Source organism: Grammomys surdaster, unplaced genomic scaffold (assembly GCF_004785775.1).
Source record: "Grammomys surdaster isolate TR1022 unplaced genomic scaffold, NIH_TR_1.0 62, whole genome shotgun sequence".
NCBI lineage: Eukaryota > Metazoa > Chordata > Mammalia > Rodentia > Muridae > Grammomys > Grammomys surdaster.
The window spans coordinates 22,953,711-22,971,207 of record NW_021604564.1 but is presented as its reverse complement, the minus strand read 5'-3'; the positions used below and the strand labels follow the sequence as shown (position 1 = coordinate 22,971,207).

The following is a 17,497-nucleotide window of genomic DNA, read 5'->3' as shown; positions in this document are numbered from 1 at the left end:
ATGTACACACACACATAAACACACTCTCACACAAGCAAATATATTCATCAAAATGTTAGATTATCCATCATTTAAAACAAAAAAAAATGGAATTCAGAAAATAAACTACCAAAAACTTTCCTGTCTGACAATGTCTCTGTCATTTACACCAGTGTTTTCTGAATTACAAATGGTTGATTGATATATCTTAAACTGGGAAAGATCTATTTGCAACAAGGTATGGACCACAGATGTTTGCATAACTACACAGGGAAAGCAGCTGACGGGTTTTCTGATGCGTTGCCAGTTAAGTCCCAAGGCACTATCCCTCCAGGGATGGTACAATCAATAATTACCTGAGTAGAACACCAAACCAAAATACTTTTCCATTACCCTACTCAATTTCCCTTTCTGAGAATGGATTAATCTCAATATTTTAACAGAAACAAAAATAAAACAAAAACAACACATTGTATTCAACTAGAAAAAAAAGTTCGAGGCTCCTCCTATATTCCGTAAGTCATGAGCCAAAGACAAGTTTTAAATGTGAGACATCATTACTTCCAATTTTCAAATTTGAACTTGTAACATCTTTAAACAAAAATAACATTATATTCCATATAATGTTAATAAATCAATATCCTATATTTTTTGTTGATTTATTAAATCTAGCACATTAGTTACTTTTCTGTTGATGAGATGAAATACCAGAACCAAAAGCAACTTACAGACAAAACCATTTACTTAGGCTTATGGTATAGAGAGATAAAAGTCTGTAGTGACACACAATTATGGTAGAAAGTTGCAAGAATAGCAAGCTGGGAGATCACATCTCAACTGCAAACAGGAAGCTGAGACACAAGCAAGAAGTAGGGCGGGGCTATAAACTCTCAGTGCCTCTCCCAGTGATTCCTCTACCAAAGCTCCACCTCCTAAAAGTTCCAAAATACAGAAGCCTATCCAGGACATTTCTCATTCAAGCCACCACAACTAGAAACGAAAAATAGTTAAGGGACACTTTTCATCAGAAAGCCCTTGAGGAGTTTCAAGGGAACAGAAGGGGTCGGGAGGTCAGTGGTCTGGAATGCAGCCTATGTGATCCTGGTGGGTACAATCCCATTTGATTCACAGTCACCATACCTCAGACCACTCATTCACTTTCCTCTGTTCTTTAGACTTTTTGAAAATTCTCATTTCATTTATAGAGCAGAGATAATTACTATTCTCTGCCCATATTCAACTCATTGGTCAAATTCACCAACACCATCTCTTCCTGTGGTTTTTCTTGGACTCACTCCTCCGGGAGGAAGCTGTATTCTGGTCATAATTATTCTACTATGTTATTCAGTAGTAACACGCTTGCAGCCCCTACTGCATGCTGGGTAAAAAAAAATAAGACTGAAATAACAAAGACTGATGAAACAAAGCCCCTGATCATCATGACATCTATCTAACTGAGGCCTTAAGTCTCAAGTTTGTAAATAAAACATTTTTAAATTTTAATCAAAATTAATTATCAATGAATTAATTGACAGATTACAGAAGACAGGATTACTTTGAAGGCATTCTTGTCCCCGGCAACCTTTAGCTCTGACAGGTAGACTGAGAGAATGTGTCCCTTGGGCAAATGTCCAGAGTGAGCAATATCAAATGTAATCTGTGCCCACACCAAGCATCAGAGCCAGAGAGAGAAAGCAAGCCAATTGTCCATCTTCTCTCCTGCCCCTTTTATTACACAGAATGTTACCTGCTGTGGCACTGGCCTGAGTCACCTGCATCAGCCTGGACCTCTATCAGGTCAGACAAATGCATGTTTTCAAATACACCAGAGAGTACGAACCTGCAAACAAACAGTCCCCAAGTCACCCTTATGGCCATCAAAGTTTCTCTTTGCAGAGTCATAATCAACCAACTGAACATAAAGAAAAGTAACTAGTTTAATTTATGTATGAGAAAAATACAATCAATAACAGTATGAAATTTTTACCTTCATACCACTGAGCTCTTTGAGCATAAGAAATAAACAAAACATTTGCTTTAAATTTCAACAGGGCTATAGCTTAAGAACTCGAAGTTGGTTTACAATTTGAGCACTTCAGTATATAGAGGGTATCCTGATACATGAGTGTGCTGTGAGAACACACAGAGAGATGGGGGAGAGGAAATGAGGGAGGGAGGGAGAGTGAGAAGGAGAGAGAAGCACAAACACACATTCATGCACAAATACAATCATACAAACACATGCACATTCATATACAGATATACTCACATAAACACACACACACACAAGCAGGAACACACACACACACAAAAGGCACACATACACACACAAATAGAAACACACATACAAGAGAGACTCACAAATACACAAACACACATTCATACACAGATACATTCACACAAACACACACACACACACTCAACAAAAGTGAGTTCTCCTTTGGTTTCTCAATGCAGAAGGCACAGGAAGCCCAAAAGAATACCTGTCATAATGATGTTAATTGAGGTTAAAGAGACACTGTGGCATACTGTCCCCATTCCTAAAAAAAGATGATTTGTAATGAATATTTTTAGTCTTTATGCCTGTTTCAGAGATATCACTGTCTAGCACATTTATGGCAAACCAATCTTCCCCTATGGAATGGGTACATATCACAAGCATGATAGATCTTCTAATGGCACCCAGGAACATTCCTTCACTTACTCTGCACTCCTCTGACAGAAGCGGTTGACTGAAACAAACACCTAACCATATCACTTGTTTAACAAATCCAGCCATTATCCAGAGAGTCTTAATTGCCAGCCTTCAGTAAATATTTTGTTTTTCAAACTAATCAAAGCGCTTCATCTCAGAAATAACTACAGAGAAGAAAATCAGAGACAAGAAATAAACTCAAATCAAGGTAAAATTATACATAAGTCCTGACCTGAGCTGAACAGAAGACCTCTGACGTCAGGATCTTCATAGAAGGTATAAGGAGACAGTTTGACTCTGAAGCCTCTCGGGGGCAATATGTACAAGATAAACTTGAGATCCACTAACAATTACACCACTGTTGGGAATTACATTTTTAATGAGCGCTAATGCCCTCTGAATCCCATGCATAGGATGTATACAGGTAGTGATTGCAAAAATAAATAATCACAGGGCGTTTCAAAGGCTAGAAATAAAAGCAGGTACTCCAAAGCAGAGCATCCTTCATCTCCCACAAGGAGAGAACAGGCAAACAAACACAGCAGCCTCCAATCCACCAGCCTGTTGTCGCTGGATCTCTGCCAAGCATCAGAAACCACACTTGATATTTTGAGTTCTTGGATGAGTGACAGATGCTAGGACATCTCTGAGGGGAGTGGGAGGTTGGAGGAAGAACTCAGAAAGCGTCAGTGGACCTTTCCGGAAGGTAGCTGTATCAAGGCTTGGTGACTTTCACACAAGAACAAAGGAGCTTAATAAAGAAGAAGCCAGAGGATGATAATAGGATGGGTGGAGTCAGTCTTCACCTTCTGGGGGATGGGCTTGGAACTACTTTGTTTCCTACCTGGAGATGGCACATGTGACTGCACCACAGCATCTAACAGCACCTTTTCATCTCAAGAACCAAAGTGGCACTTCTGATCTAACTGTTCACAGCCACCTGCATTTAACAGGGAAAAGGGAAGTGTTTAGTCCGTGCCAGTTTGTAAGCCCTGAAGGCAGAAGTCAGGAACCTCCACAAACTTGGCTCAGCACACTGAAATTATTCGTTGTTGATAAAGAATCCACCGAGGTTGCTGAGGATGAGGAAATCAGTATTAGTCTGATGTAAACTGCCACGCAGGCTCCTGAACTCAGAAGTCTAACCCACTCAGAGTTCTACCAACGCTCTTCACCTTGGATCAGAGGTCTCTTAACTCAGACTTTCCACCTATAAACTGGTTTCTTCATAGAGATACAGATTAGTACAGCAGTTCTGTTCATATAAATGGGCTTTAGTTACTTCTGCAAATGACTAAAGAGGTGATGGTAGCCTTACACTCATGATTGCTGATAAGAGACATTAAAGTGTATTTTAAAAGTTCATTATTGATGACAATCTGGATCATAGCTGCATTTTCTGAAACTGTCAGTGTGTGACAACACGTTTACATGTCCCTATTTATAAAAGTAGCCATAAAAACACAGTTAAATCATAGTAAATATGGAGAAAAGATTATTCTTTAAAGCCCACACAGAACAAATAAAAGAATATAAGCTCTTACCTCTGCTCTCTGTGTCCTGGGAAAGGTAGATGACTTCTCTATGGCGTAAACATCCACCAGGTAGAGACATGCTCCCTGCTCCCGGTCCAAAATGGCTGCAGTTTGAATGACACCAGTCTGACGTCCAATGGTAAAGAGACGTCCAACAGTCTTCTCTTCACAGCGAACAGAAACGATATAATATTCCACTGGGGCTTCTGACCCTCTGGGGCTGGCTGCTTCTATGGATATGACATTGGTACCAATGGGCTCCCCTTCCTTCAAAATGGTTATGTATTTGGTCTGTGTGAAAACAGGCCCATCTAAGCCCTGGAGGATGACGGTCAGCTCTGTGGTTGACTTCCTCCTCTCCGGGCCCAGGTCTGTGGCTGATACTATAAGGTTGTAGGTGAGCTGTGAAGGCACCAAAGCAGAAGCCACTCGAAGGTCTCCGCTGTAGCGATCCACGGTGAAGGTGTCTGTGTCCCCATTGAGGATCTCATACTCCACCTCGCCGTTGGCACCTTCATCCGGGTCTGCAGCCATGATGGTAGTCAGGACAGAACCGATCATGGCTGAAGGGTCTGCAGCCAGTGCGTTTTGTGATATAAACATTGGGACATTGTCATTGAGGTCTGTCACCAAAATGGTCACATTTTTCAAAGCATGCTTCCTGGTTTCTATTGGCACAGCCTGGTCATTGGCTTTTACTGTTAACTCAAAGAGGTTGGCAAATTCCCGGTCGATCTCAGCACTGGTATAGATGGTTCCTTTGACTTCGTCTATGCTGAAGTGATTGCCTCGGGGCATCTGTTGGATGATGGCATAAGACAGCTGCCCATTGATATCTGCATCTGGGTCATGCGCTGTCACAGAAATTACAGATGTACCAAGGGGGATGTTCTCCACTATTGACTTAAAAATGTCTCCTGGGGGAAAGCTCGGGGGGTTGTCATTGAAGTCCCTCACCTGGATCACCACTGACATTGTAGATGATCGAGGAGGCCTCCCTTGATCTTTTGCTGTGATGTTTAATTTATATAAAGACTGTGTCTCAAAGTCCAACTTTTTGGCCAGAAAGATACTCCCGGTGTTGGGACTAATACTAAAAGTCCCGTGATTGTTTGACCCTGTAATAGTGTAGTGTAGATCAGCGTTGATACCCGAGTCAGAGTCGGTGGCAGTAACAGAGGATACAAGTTCACCAATCCTCATGTTTTCCAAAACATCCACAAATAGTGTTGACTTTGGGAAAGAGGGAGTGTTATCATTCTCATCCAAAATATCAATACTCAAGGTGCAGGTCGAGTTGAGGGAGATGGCCCCTGAATCCACTGCCTGGATGAGGAGAGAATAGGCCGGGGTTGCTTCATAGTCTAATTTGCCTACGAGAGTCACCTGACCAGAGAACCTGTCTATGGCAAACTGTCTCTCTTCATTTCCTTTGAGGATAGAATAATGAATGAGGCCATTACTCCCCTCATCCACGTCGGACGCAGACACTCGTAAGACCTGGGTCAGATTGGTCGCCGTCTCTGATACTGTAGCTTGGTAAAAGTCTTTCAGAAACTTGGGAACATTATCATTGATGTCCTTCATGTAGACATGCACAGTAGCCTGGTCCTTGAGAGGCTGAGGGAGGCCCTGATCTGTGGCTATCACTGTGAAGCTGAACACTGCTGTCCCCCTTCTCCTCATGAGAGACTCCCTATCAAACTTGTGAGTGCTGGTGATCTCCCCAGTGACAGCATGCAACTCAAAATCTGGCTGTGCCACCTCAAAAACATACCTTACTTCCCCATTTGGCCCGAAGTCTTTGTCCACAGCACTGACTTTTCCTACAAATGACCCAGCTCTCTGCTCCTCTTCAAAGTAAAATGTGTAATTGGTGCTATTAAACAAAGGTCTGTTGTCATTCACATCTTCTAAAATCACAGTGACATTCACAGTAGCACTTAGAGGCTCTACTGCCCGGTCAGAGGCAACAACCAGTAGCACATATCTGTCCTGAAGTTCACGATCCAGTTCACTTTTTATATAGAGCTGGCCATCTGGGAATATGCCGAAGGCATCCCCATTGTTCCCGTCTGTGATCGCGTATGCTATTTCCCCATTTGCTCCAGAATCTTTATCTGAAGCTTGCACTTTAAAGAATCGAGAATTCACAGGCTCTGACTCAGAAAGTGTGACCTCGTAGGAAATCTGATCAAACACTGGTGGGTTGTCATTTACATCGTAGACATAAACTGTCAGAAGGATGCTGGAGGAGAGCTGGGGGACACCCATATCAGAGGCCACAATTTCTACCTGGTACGAGCCAGCGTGGACATCTAGGGCACCCAGCAGACTAATGTTACCATTCTGCTCATTAATAGTAAACAGGTTCTTTGGGTTCTGCTTCAGACTATAGAGCACCCTACCATTGACACCTTCATCAGGATCCACAGCTTTGGCCTGGTAGATGCTGTGTCCTGCCTGCCAGTTCTCCACTGTGTTTATGCTTTCCACTGCCTGGAGGAAGTGGGGGGCGTTGTCGTTCAAGTCTTTCACTGTGATGTTAACCATAGTGTCTCCTGTTACTGCTCCCCCACTGGCCACTACTCTTAGCTGATAAAAGGACTGTTCTTCCCTGTCAATGACACTTGCTGTGGTCAGCTGCCCTGTGACAGGATTCATAGCAAACATACCTCTCTGGTCCCCAGTAGTGATGAGATAACTGATGTTGGCATTGAGGTCCATGGTAGTTGCAGAAACACTGCCCACATGATACCCCAGAGCCACATTCTCAAAGACCACAAAGCTGTAGGCAGCCTGGCTGAATACAGGTGGGTTGTCCTGTGTATCTAACACTGTGACAGTTACTATGGCCTGGTTGGGAGACTGTAAATTGCCCCCATCAGTAGCCACTATTTGCAGTTGGTATGCTGTTTTCTCTTCTCTATCTAGGGCCATTTTTGTAGAAATGACCCCACTCTTAGCATGAATCTGAAACCGAGACCTGTCCCCAGCTGATATACTGTACTTAACAGTTCCATTGGGGCCCATGTCTGGGTCGGTAGCAGACACTGTGGTGACATAGCTACCTCCAGGCTCATTTTCCTGGATATGAGCAAAGTATTGGACTGGATAGAACACAGGGCTGTTGTCGTTTATATCCAGAAGACTGACATTTACCTGAGCTGTGGAGGACTGGGGAGGAGAACCCAGGTCTGTGGCTAGAATCAATAGACAGTAAAAGGCTTGTTCCTCTCTGTCCAGGGAAGAGATAGTACTCAGCCTACCAGATACCGGATCCAGGCGGAAGAGCCTTTGGTCACTCTCAGCCTCTTGCAGGAAGAAACGCACTGTCCCATTGTCACCCAGATCCCCGTCTGTTGCCCCAAGAACCAAGAGCTCTGTCCCAGTTGGAGCATTCTCTACCACAGACACCTCATAGCCTTCAGGCTGGCTAAACACGGGCTTTTCATCATTGACATCCAAGACAGTTACCATGAGCTGGGCATAGGATACCTTGGGGTGGACCCCCTGGTCTCGGGCACTGATATTCAGTACAATCTGGGAAGCAAGTTCACGGTCAAGGCCTCCGGCAGCACTGGTGGTCACCAGTCCACTGTGCTCACTAATGTGAAACCAGCCCAACCCATTTCCAGAGACAATGCTGTAACGCAGGTTAGCATTCAGACCAGAGTCGCCATCAGTGGCAGACACCCCACTCACATAACTCCCCGGAGGCACCTCCTCGCTCAGGTTCACTCTGTACACTTGCTGCTCAAAGACCGGAGGGTGATCATTGATGTCATTGACGAAAATCACCAAGCTGGCCACAGAGGAGCGCGCCTGGACCTCGGCGGTAGGGGGCGCCCCGAAGTTATCCGAGACCGAGACTGTGAGGTTGTACGAAGGGATGCGCTCCCGGTCCAGGGCGCTGGCCACCTTGATGAGGCTCAGGTTGGGCACCTTGCTCCTCTGTACCTCAAAGTGGCGTTGCTCATTGCCCCCGAGAATTTGCACTGAAATGTTTCCGTTGGCTGCTGGGGAGTCAGCGTCGGTCACGGTGAGCAGAGCCACCACGGTACCCACTTGCGCGTTCTCATCCACCGAAGCGTAGCGCGAGGTGGCAGGGAAGTAGCGAAACTTCACTACCGGGTCGTTGTCATTGACATCCAGGAGCTGGATAAGAGCTTCAGCGCGCCCAGTGAGCGAGGGCACGCCCCGGTCCGTGGCCTGAACTGTCAGAGAATACTGTCGCCGGGCCTCGAAATCTAGCGGTTCTTTCACGGTGATGAGCCCGGTCTCTGGGTCCATCTGAAAGGGGGTTCCCTCATCCTGCAGCCGGTAACGGATGTCCGCATTGGTACCCTCGTCTGCATCTGCCGCCGCCACCTGCAGGACACTGGAACCCACAACTGCATCTTCAGGCACCCCCGCCTGGTAATGGGAACTGCCAAACACCGGGGGATTGTCGTTAATGTCCTGTACAGTCACGTTGACCTGAAGGTAACCCCGCCGCTTTGGCTCACCCTTGTCCTCCACCTCCACCAGGAGCTGGTACTGAGGTGTGACCTCGCGGTCCAGCCCGCCCTTGGACACCAAGTGCAGGAACGCTCCCTCTCCACTGGGGTTCAAGGTGATGTCCAGGCGAAAGCGGCCCGCCTCGTTGCCACGAACGATGCGGTAGGAGCGGTGGTCCACACCGTTGGAGCCGATGTCAGAATCGGTGGCGGTGTCCAGAATGACCTGACGCCCGCTGCCACTGTCCTCCTTGAAGGTGACCACGATCGAGGGGTCTGGAAAGACTGGGGCGTTGTCGTTGAGGTCACGCACCAGCACCCGCACCTCGGTGGGGTATGTGGGAGAGCTGGAAAGGACCACCAGGTTGACCACATCGCTGGGCAGGCTCTCGCGGTCGATGGTAGCGGTAGTGTACAGCGCTCCTGTGCTGCTGTTAATAGCGAACAGGGCGTGGCTTTCACTGAGCCGATAGGTGAAGCCAGGACGCGTTGGGATGGTGCCCACCAGAGTCCCTGGGGGCTGCTCTTCCATCACCTGGAACACCTGGCGCTGTTCGGCGGCTTGGACTCGGGCCGGGCCGGGAAGCAGCGACAGCAGCCCCCAGACTCTCAGGAGCTGGCACAGAGATAGAGAAGGTAGGGGGAGCCGCCTGCGGCAGGGAGCCGGGTTTGCGGCCAAGTTCATGGTCCTAGTTTCCTGGAACCTGGAGTAGAAGAGAAACAAGGTGAAGGAAACGGGATGATGTGGAGGGCTTCTGAGTGGCACCAGTAAAAGCCAGTTTGACTGGAGACCTCTGCAGTTCAGAAGAGTGGGTGAGGGACAGACACTCTGGAGAAAGCTCTAGGTGGCCGGTGAGACGCGCAGCGCAGAAGAGAGTGAGGCGACCGGCAGGGGAGCATCCCTGGGCTTTCCGGTGAAAGTTTTCAGGAATCCCAAGTCTGAGCGTCCTGGCCGCGGACCGGAGTTGCGAGAGGCGGCCTGGATTTGGGGGATCTGAGGAGTCACTGCACGCACGTCTCTCCAAAAACTTCAGAACTTACCCGGAACGCGACGCCAAAAAGGGCAGGGCCAAGGGCCTCAGAGCCAGAGCCCCTGCACCCTGGAGACAGAGCGGGTCGCCTGGAGACCCCAAAGCTAAATGTGAAGACTCTTCTCCGGTTTCGTTCCGGGGGAGCCTGGAAGGTCGTCCGTGGATCGGGCTCCCTCCCCCTGCAGCGGAGGCAGCCAGGGCTCCCCGTCCCGACCGCGGCTCCCGCAGCTCTCAGCTCCGCGCCTCTGCGGGCAGCCCGGGCTGCCTTTGCTCCCGCTGCGGGTCGAAGCCCGAGGTCCAGCCCAGGCTGCCGCAGGCGCTGCTCCGCATCCTTCACCTCCGCACCGGCATCGTTTGTAAGTCCACTGAGCGCGGGTTTCCCTTCCTCCTCGGCTCCGTGGAGACTGGACAGCAGCAGCAGCCCTGTGTCCCAAAGCCCCCTCCCTTCACCATGCCAGGGGCTCTTCCCCGGGCGTCAGCGGGCACCAGCGCCCCCGAGCGCTCCTCGCCCTTGTCCTGGGATCTGTGCTTTTATTGTCCCGGGTCAGTTTCACTTTGTAATCCTCCAGGCTTTGTGTTTGGAGTGGGGTGGGTACCTCCGTCGCGGTCCCCGCGGGCGATAGGGACAAGGAGGTGCGGGCCAGCTGCTCTGGGCGCCGGGTGAACGCGCTCCTTTGCAGCCGGGGCTCCGAGGTGGCACTTCGATGGATCTGGAGCCCGGTGAGTCCCCCGCTGCCTCTCCTGGTCCCTCGCACTCTCCCCGCCCCTTCCCCGCTGCGCGCACACACGCACTCGCACACACGCGCGCACACACGGAGGGGGAGGGTTGTCCGCGATCGCGAGCAGGACTGAGAAACTTTGCTCGCCCCTCGGTGCTCCGGGACTCCAGTGGCCGCCACTCCCCTGCTCTGGTCCTGTCACCCTCCGGCCCTGCCCCGCTACAGCTCATTGGCCACAGCCCCGCCCCGCGTCCCCGCCGCCCTAGCCTCCAGCCGCCACTGGCTGGGGCGACGCTCGTCACCGTGGCCTCCGAGGCTGTGGGCGGGAGGTGGGCGAGCCCCACGGCGGAGGCGCTAAGAAGGGGGCGACCACCCCCAACTCCTTTCTATTTATTTATTTTCCCTTTCGGTCAAACCTTGGCCGGCGTCGGCGCAATCACAGCAAGAGCCAGCCGCGGAATAGATGGGGGTGGGGTCAGATTTGGAAATAAATAAGTTTAGTGTCCAGAGCTGGGGGTACCATTAGGCTGTTAGGCTGGTAATAACTCGGTGGAGGGGGTCGAGGGAAATGAAAGAAAGGTTGGGGAGAGGGTCTGTTAACACGGGAGGAAGGATTAGGCAAAGCCTGTCTGGGAATGCGCGCGGCTGCTGAGCTTTAACCATTTCACGTCCTCGCCAGGGGCAGTGTTCGAGCAAACTGCGGCCCACAGTACCCCATAGAACCCCAGCTTTTCTCGATTCCTGAGCCCTCTTCTCGATTCCTGAGCCTGCTCCCCTCTTCGCTGTCCCTCAGGTCCGGGGGTCACGAAGGCCTCGGTGTCAGCCAAGCTCCAACTTCTCAAAGGAAGATAGGGGCACGCTGGCACCCACAGCGTGGTTAGTCTCCTAGCTGGAATCCTGTCCACTGGAGGCTTCAGCTGAAACAATGGCAGCTTCTGCGGGGACAGTTTCCTCTTACAAACCCAGTTTGGAATTTTTGACCTCCTGTGGGGTTTTTCTCCCCTTGACATTCTCCCCCTAACCGAGGGAAATCTAATAACGTTTGGTTTCGATTTTGGCCTGGGGGAAGAATAGCTATAAGAAAATAGAAATAAATGAAATGAAGTTTAAATTTAATTTTTTTTAAGTGTCACACATCACCAACCGCACTCAGACTATTCCCCTGCCTCGGCTTATTTGTGTGATGGTGCATGAGGTTTCTTTAAAAGAAAAAAGAAAACGTGACTAGGAATCGGGTCAATAAATTTCCCCTTTAAGGGAATCAACTTGCAAAATATGAACTGAAGCCAAATAATGCAAATATAGGGCATATGTCATACAATTTTGCCACAGGAATCCCTCCAAACATCAAACTTTCTGCGCCTAGAGATGGTTCAAGCACGAGCCAACACTGCCCCCTGCTGTTTCCAGTCTGGCTGCTACAGTGGCTGGTTTCGTGCCTTAAATTAAATGCAGCTGGGAAGATCTGGTTACAAGAGCTAATTCCTCCTTCTTGCCAAGGGATGGGGGCAAAGAAAAAGGATCTGGAAGGATCTCCTACTGCCTTTCCTTGTGTGAGGTCAGAAAACAATCAAAAGCGACAGAGAAGACAACACATTCAAGTCCCATGGAAGAAAACCGCCTGTAACCTAAACTGAGAAAGGATAGAGCCTGATTCTAAAAACATCGCGAATTCCTTTGTTTAGTTAGAACGTTCACTTCTGCCTCTTCCCCAGCTACAGCGTGATGAGTGAACTGGACGGAGACCAGAGAGTTAGGCGTCTCTATTGCTACATTTTTCAGACTGCGAAACTATTGAATACATTTCATTAACCGTCCCTCTCCCCTCTCTCAAAAAGGCAAAAAAAACAAAGCAAAACAAAACAAACAAAAACGCCTTTATGCCCCTTCAAAATTACTTTTATCACTGCCAACCAATCTTTACCACCCCCACCCCCAATGCCATAAGTTTGCTGTAATCCAGCCAAAAAAGATTTGTGGATTAAAGTTGGGTCAAAGTTACTGCAAATCGCCCTTATAAGAGTGAGAACACTGCAGAAGACTTTATGTTTTGTTTGCTAATCCTGCGTAGTTAGATACTTGGACACGTAAGAATGGGAAGAAATCACTCGGATACATTGAGGGAAGACGGTGGATTTCTCTGGTCTGCCTGTTGTCTGTATGGAGAGCATGTGAACCGACTTCATAGCTCAACAGAACGGAATTAACATCTCTTGCCAGCGAATTTAATTTGAGAAAACAGGTAATTTAATTCATTCTGTAAAACAGAGTGTTTAATCTGTGAAATAAGTGTATAGTCTTCACTTTAATAAAAAAAAAAGCAATGTAAAAAAATATGGGTCACATTCAGTCCAAAAATATTTGTTTGGAAAATTCCAAGAGAGGATTACCACAAATTATTTAAGCAATGCTATGGTTAGTTGAACGACTAACTTTCCATAATGATGTAATCAACTCATTTGTAGATAATTCTACACAAAACTACAATTTTGCATGTGTAGTATGTAATTTAAAAAGAAATAAGGAGAATGTTTTGAATAAAACATGAAATAAAGCTTTTGTTATATTTTATTTTTGTCTCCCTTAAATTTCTAGAGCTGTGTTAACATGGTATACTATCTCATATGTGTGTGTGTGTGTGTGTGTGTGTATATATGAGATATTATATATTATATATTATATGTTATTTATATTATTATATATTGCATAATATATAACATAATATAAAATGCAATATAATAGATAATAGATGTAATATACTACAAGATATATAATTCTTCCTCTGGGTGGGAATAAAGGCTTTTGTCAGGGATGCTTGACCACCTCAATTCTGTCCCCAGAAACCAGACAAAGTAGCACAATTGTCTGTAACTGTGGCACCACCTAGTGGGAAATGGGAGACAGAGCCAGGAGAATCCGTAGAAAGCAGGACAAGCAGCCTGAGGGATGCAGTTGAAATGAAGCTTAGAGCAAGATAGGAAGAATGGACTGACTTCCATAAGTGTGTGCGTGCACACACACACACACACACACACACACACACCACGCTCACATCTCTCTTACATAGATACCAAAAAAAAATCGTAATTCTTCTTGTAAAAGTGGAAGGGAGACATGAGGTTGTTGCACACATGAAATATATTTTGAAAACATGAACTACTTTACTAAGCAGATGACGAAGGGCATGCAGCAGTGGATGAAAGATATAAGGACTACTTCTTTTTTTAATTGGATATTTTATTTATTTACAATACAGATGTCATCCCCTTTCCCCATGTCCCCTCCCTAGAACCCCCCATCCTATACCCCCTCTTCCTTTAAGCTTTTATACCATTTTGATTACATGCATGTTTTAAGGTCAGTTCTAGGTTGAGGCTCTAGCAATACAATAGATGCAGATAGTCAAGGAACAAGCAAGACAATAAACACAAATAGTCACTTCCGGTCTGGGCCCAAGCACTGAGCAGATCCCGACAGCTGCTCTACACCCAATCTCACAAAACCCAGAGGAAGCAAGCCTCCCAGGAGCTCTAACCCAGGCAGTATCTTAAGTTAGGAGATAGCAACCCTCCCTCCCAAACAGGGAGTAACTGGGACCCACTAGGACCCTGGAATTCACTCCTGGCCCGGAGCATTGGTTCCTTCCTGTTTGTGCCTGGGCACTGAGGAGATCTTGGGCCCCAGCTCTTACCCTAGTAGTGACATCCACTACACACAGCTCTGAAACAACCAAGATAATAGGAAAGACAGGCTCCAGTCAGAGACAGCGCAGGTAGCACTAAGGAGATCCAGATGGCAAAAGGCAAGCGCAAGAACATAAGCATCAGCAACCCAGGGTACTTGGCATCATTAGAACCTAATTCTCCCACACTAGAAAGTCCTGAATTCCCCATATCACCAGGAAAGGAAGATTCAGATTTAAAATCACTTCTAATGATGATGATAGAGGTTTAGGAAGGACATAGAAAACACTCTCAAAGAATTTGAGGAGAACACAGGTAAACAGGTAGAAGCCCTTAAAGAGGAAACACACACACACACACACACAGACACACAAAAAAAAAACCCTTAAAGAATTACAAGAGAACACAATCAAACAGGTAAAGGAATTGAACAAATCCATCCAGGACAAAAAAATGGAAGTAGAAACAATAAAGAAATCACAAATGAAGACTACCCTGGAGATAGAAAACCTAGGAAAAAAAAAATCAGGAGTCATAGACACAAGCATCACCAACAGAATACAAGAGATAGAAGAGAGAATCTCAGGTACAAAAGATACCATAGAAAATATTGACAGAGCTGTCAAAGAAAATGCAAAATGCAAAAAGTTCTTAACACAAAACATCCAGGAAATCCAGGACACAATAAGAAGACCAAACCTAAGGATAATAGGTATAGATGAGAGTGAAGATTCCCAACTTAAAGGACCAATAAATATCTTCAACAAAATTATAGAAGAAAACTTCCCTAACCTAAAGAACGAGAAGCCCATAAACATACAAGAAGCCTACAGAATGCCAAATAGACTAGACCAGAAAAGAAATAACTTCTGTCACATAATAATCAAAGCACCAAATGCACAAAACAAAGAAAGAATATTAAAAGCAGTAAGGGAAAAAGGCCAAGTAACATAAAAAGGCAGACCTATAAGAATTACACCAGACTTCTCACCAAAGACTATAAAAGCCAGAAGATTCTGGACTGACATCACACAGACCCTAAGAGAGCACAAATGCCAGCCCAGGCTACTATACCCAGCAAAACTCTCAATTACCATAGATGGAGAAACCAAGATATTCCATGACAAAACCAAATTTACACAATATCTTTCCACAAACCCGGTGTTACAAAGGATATTATCGGGAAAACTGCAATATGAGGAGGAAAATTATACCCTAGACAGAGCAAGAAAGTAACCCTCTTCCAACAAATCCAAAAGAAGATAGCCACACAAAGATAATTCCACCTCTAATAACAAAAATAACAGGAAACAACAATCACTGTTCTTTAATATCTCTTAACATCAATGGACTCAATTCCTCAATAAAAAGACATAGGCTAATTGACTGGATATGTAAACAGGATCCAGCATTTTGCTGCATACAGGAAACCCACCTCAGTGACAAAGACAAACACCACCTTAGAGTAAAAGGCTAGAAAACAATTTTTCAAGGAAATGGTCCTTAGAAACAAGCTGGAGTAGCCATTCTATAACCTCCAGCTTGAGAACACAAAGGGAGGGACCCATGGCTCCTCTTGTATAGGTAGTTAAGGGTGGCTTTGTCAAGCATCAGTGGAAATAGGGAGCTTTGGAACCCAATAGTTTGGATTCTCTAGTGTTAGAGAATTTGAGAGCAGGGAGGCAGGAATGGGAAGATGGTGGGAGCACACCCTCATAGAAACTCCCAGAATTATATGGATTAGCTATGATAGAGACAGGCCACCAGAAGACTAGATTCCAGAATTCAAACAAAAAATATCTTGATACTAAAATTTGTTTTGAGAATTGTATATTGCAGAATTCACAGCCTTGGTGTATCTACTCATCAAGCAATCTGAGCAGACCTGCTCAAACCTCTGGTGTCCTGGAATCTCAGCTGAATGCAGTTAAGACACAGATGTCAGAGGCTTATTAGTTTACTCTTCCACCAGCCCCTCTTCTAATACTACAACACCCGTAATCAGCTTGAAGAAGTTAATGAAGAGTTGATGCCCCTATTCCCTGGGCTTGGGGACTGAGGTGATCAATATTGGGCTGTCTTTCTAGAGAAAAGTAGTGGTTTTGTTGGAACAGGGAGGAATAGCTAGGATTTATTGCATAGCCATAACCTATTGGTAGAAATCTGTATAATTGTTATTAAGCTGAAGTTATAATTTCTTAAATGGTACAAAATTTACTTTGATTTCAAACTTAAGGTTTTCATTGGTACGAGTTTCTTATTGATATAGAAGTGAGATCAATATTGTTACTCTCATAGGCATTGTGCCTATATAACACATTTAGGAATACAAGGCTTAGGCCGAGTCCTTCTTTAACATTTTTTTTAAACTGGTTTGAGATGGTTAGCCTGCGAGTTAAGGGCCTATAGCAAATTCATGGCTCTGAGTTTATTGTTAGGGTGTTTTCTATATTTTATTTAGAAATAGCTGAGAGGATTTAACAGACAACAGTCCAGATTGCCTTACACGGATAGTTGGTTTTCAAACCATCAGAAATCCACAGAATTGACATAACAAACATTTCTGCATTAATGTTCATTTTGATTAGAGACCTATCTGCTCCTGACAACTTCCTATCTTGGATTCTAAGAAGAAATTGAGCACTTTTGGAGTTACTCCAGTTGTGGTGAGACAGCCACTAGGCAAGAATTGCCTCTTTTCATCTACCGACAAATTACTGTCCTGAAAAGGACACACTTGCGGAATAGTTGACTGATTATATCTGCCAAGACAGAGTAATCATCCCTTAATAATTCTTTATCACTAGGTCTGTCAGATGATCCTGGCCCAGAAGGCTGAAGATAGGATGCTCCAACGTTTTGTAGTATAGGGACTGTCCAGGTGTTCAGCGGTCTCTATAAATTGGCTAAGTTTTAGAAGCTATGCTTTGTGCCTCCCATAATTTCAGTTAATCCAGTCATTCTGGATTTCTGACAGGGTTGAAGACTTATAGTCTCATAGCCAATCCAGGCTATTTACTTTGAGAGAAAGGACTTGAGAGGATGGTTTTCAGCTGACATTCATTCTAAAGCCAAGAAAAAAGCCAGGTTCAGAACTGTCTTTTAGTTAGGAGAGATGACAAAGGTTCTGGTTAGTCAACAAAATGATGGACTGGGTATTAGGTCTATCTTGTACCTTACTGATACAAATTGGTATAGTTATGCTCTAATTGTATTTTTAGAGAAAAGTTTTATCTTAACAGGAAGGGTGATATGTAGGAGGAGCTATGGTGGAAGGAATAAGGAGAGGAAGAGGAGCTAGGAGACGAGGAGAGAGAGAGAGAGAGAGAGAGAGAGAGAGAGAGAGAGAGAGAGAG

General features: G+C 45.8%; 1 protein-coding gene across 1 annotated transcript in view; it reads right to left on the bottom strand.

Moving 5' to 3' along the window:
• The window catches only part of Fat4 (FAT atypical cadherin 4), a 126,742-nt gene extending 117,335 nt beyond the window's left edge, over positions 1-9,407 (bottom strand). The window contains exon 1 of the mRNA XM_028763094.1: positions 4,219-9,407. Coding sequence (XP_028618927.1) covers positions 4,219-9,393 — 5,175 coding nt within the window. The 5' untranslated portion in view covers positions 9,394-9,407. The remainder of the gene's footprint in view (positions 1-4,218) is intronic.
• Positions 9,408-17,497: the final 8,090 nt, after the last annotated feature.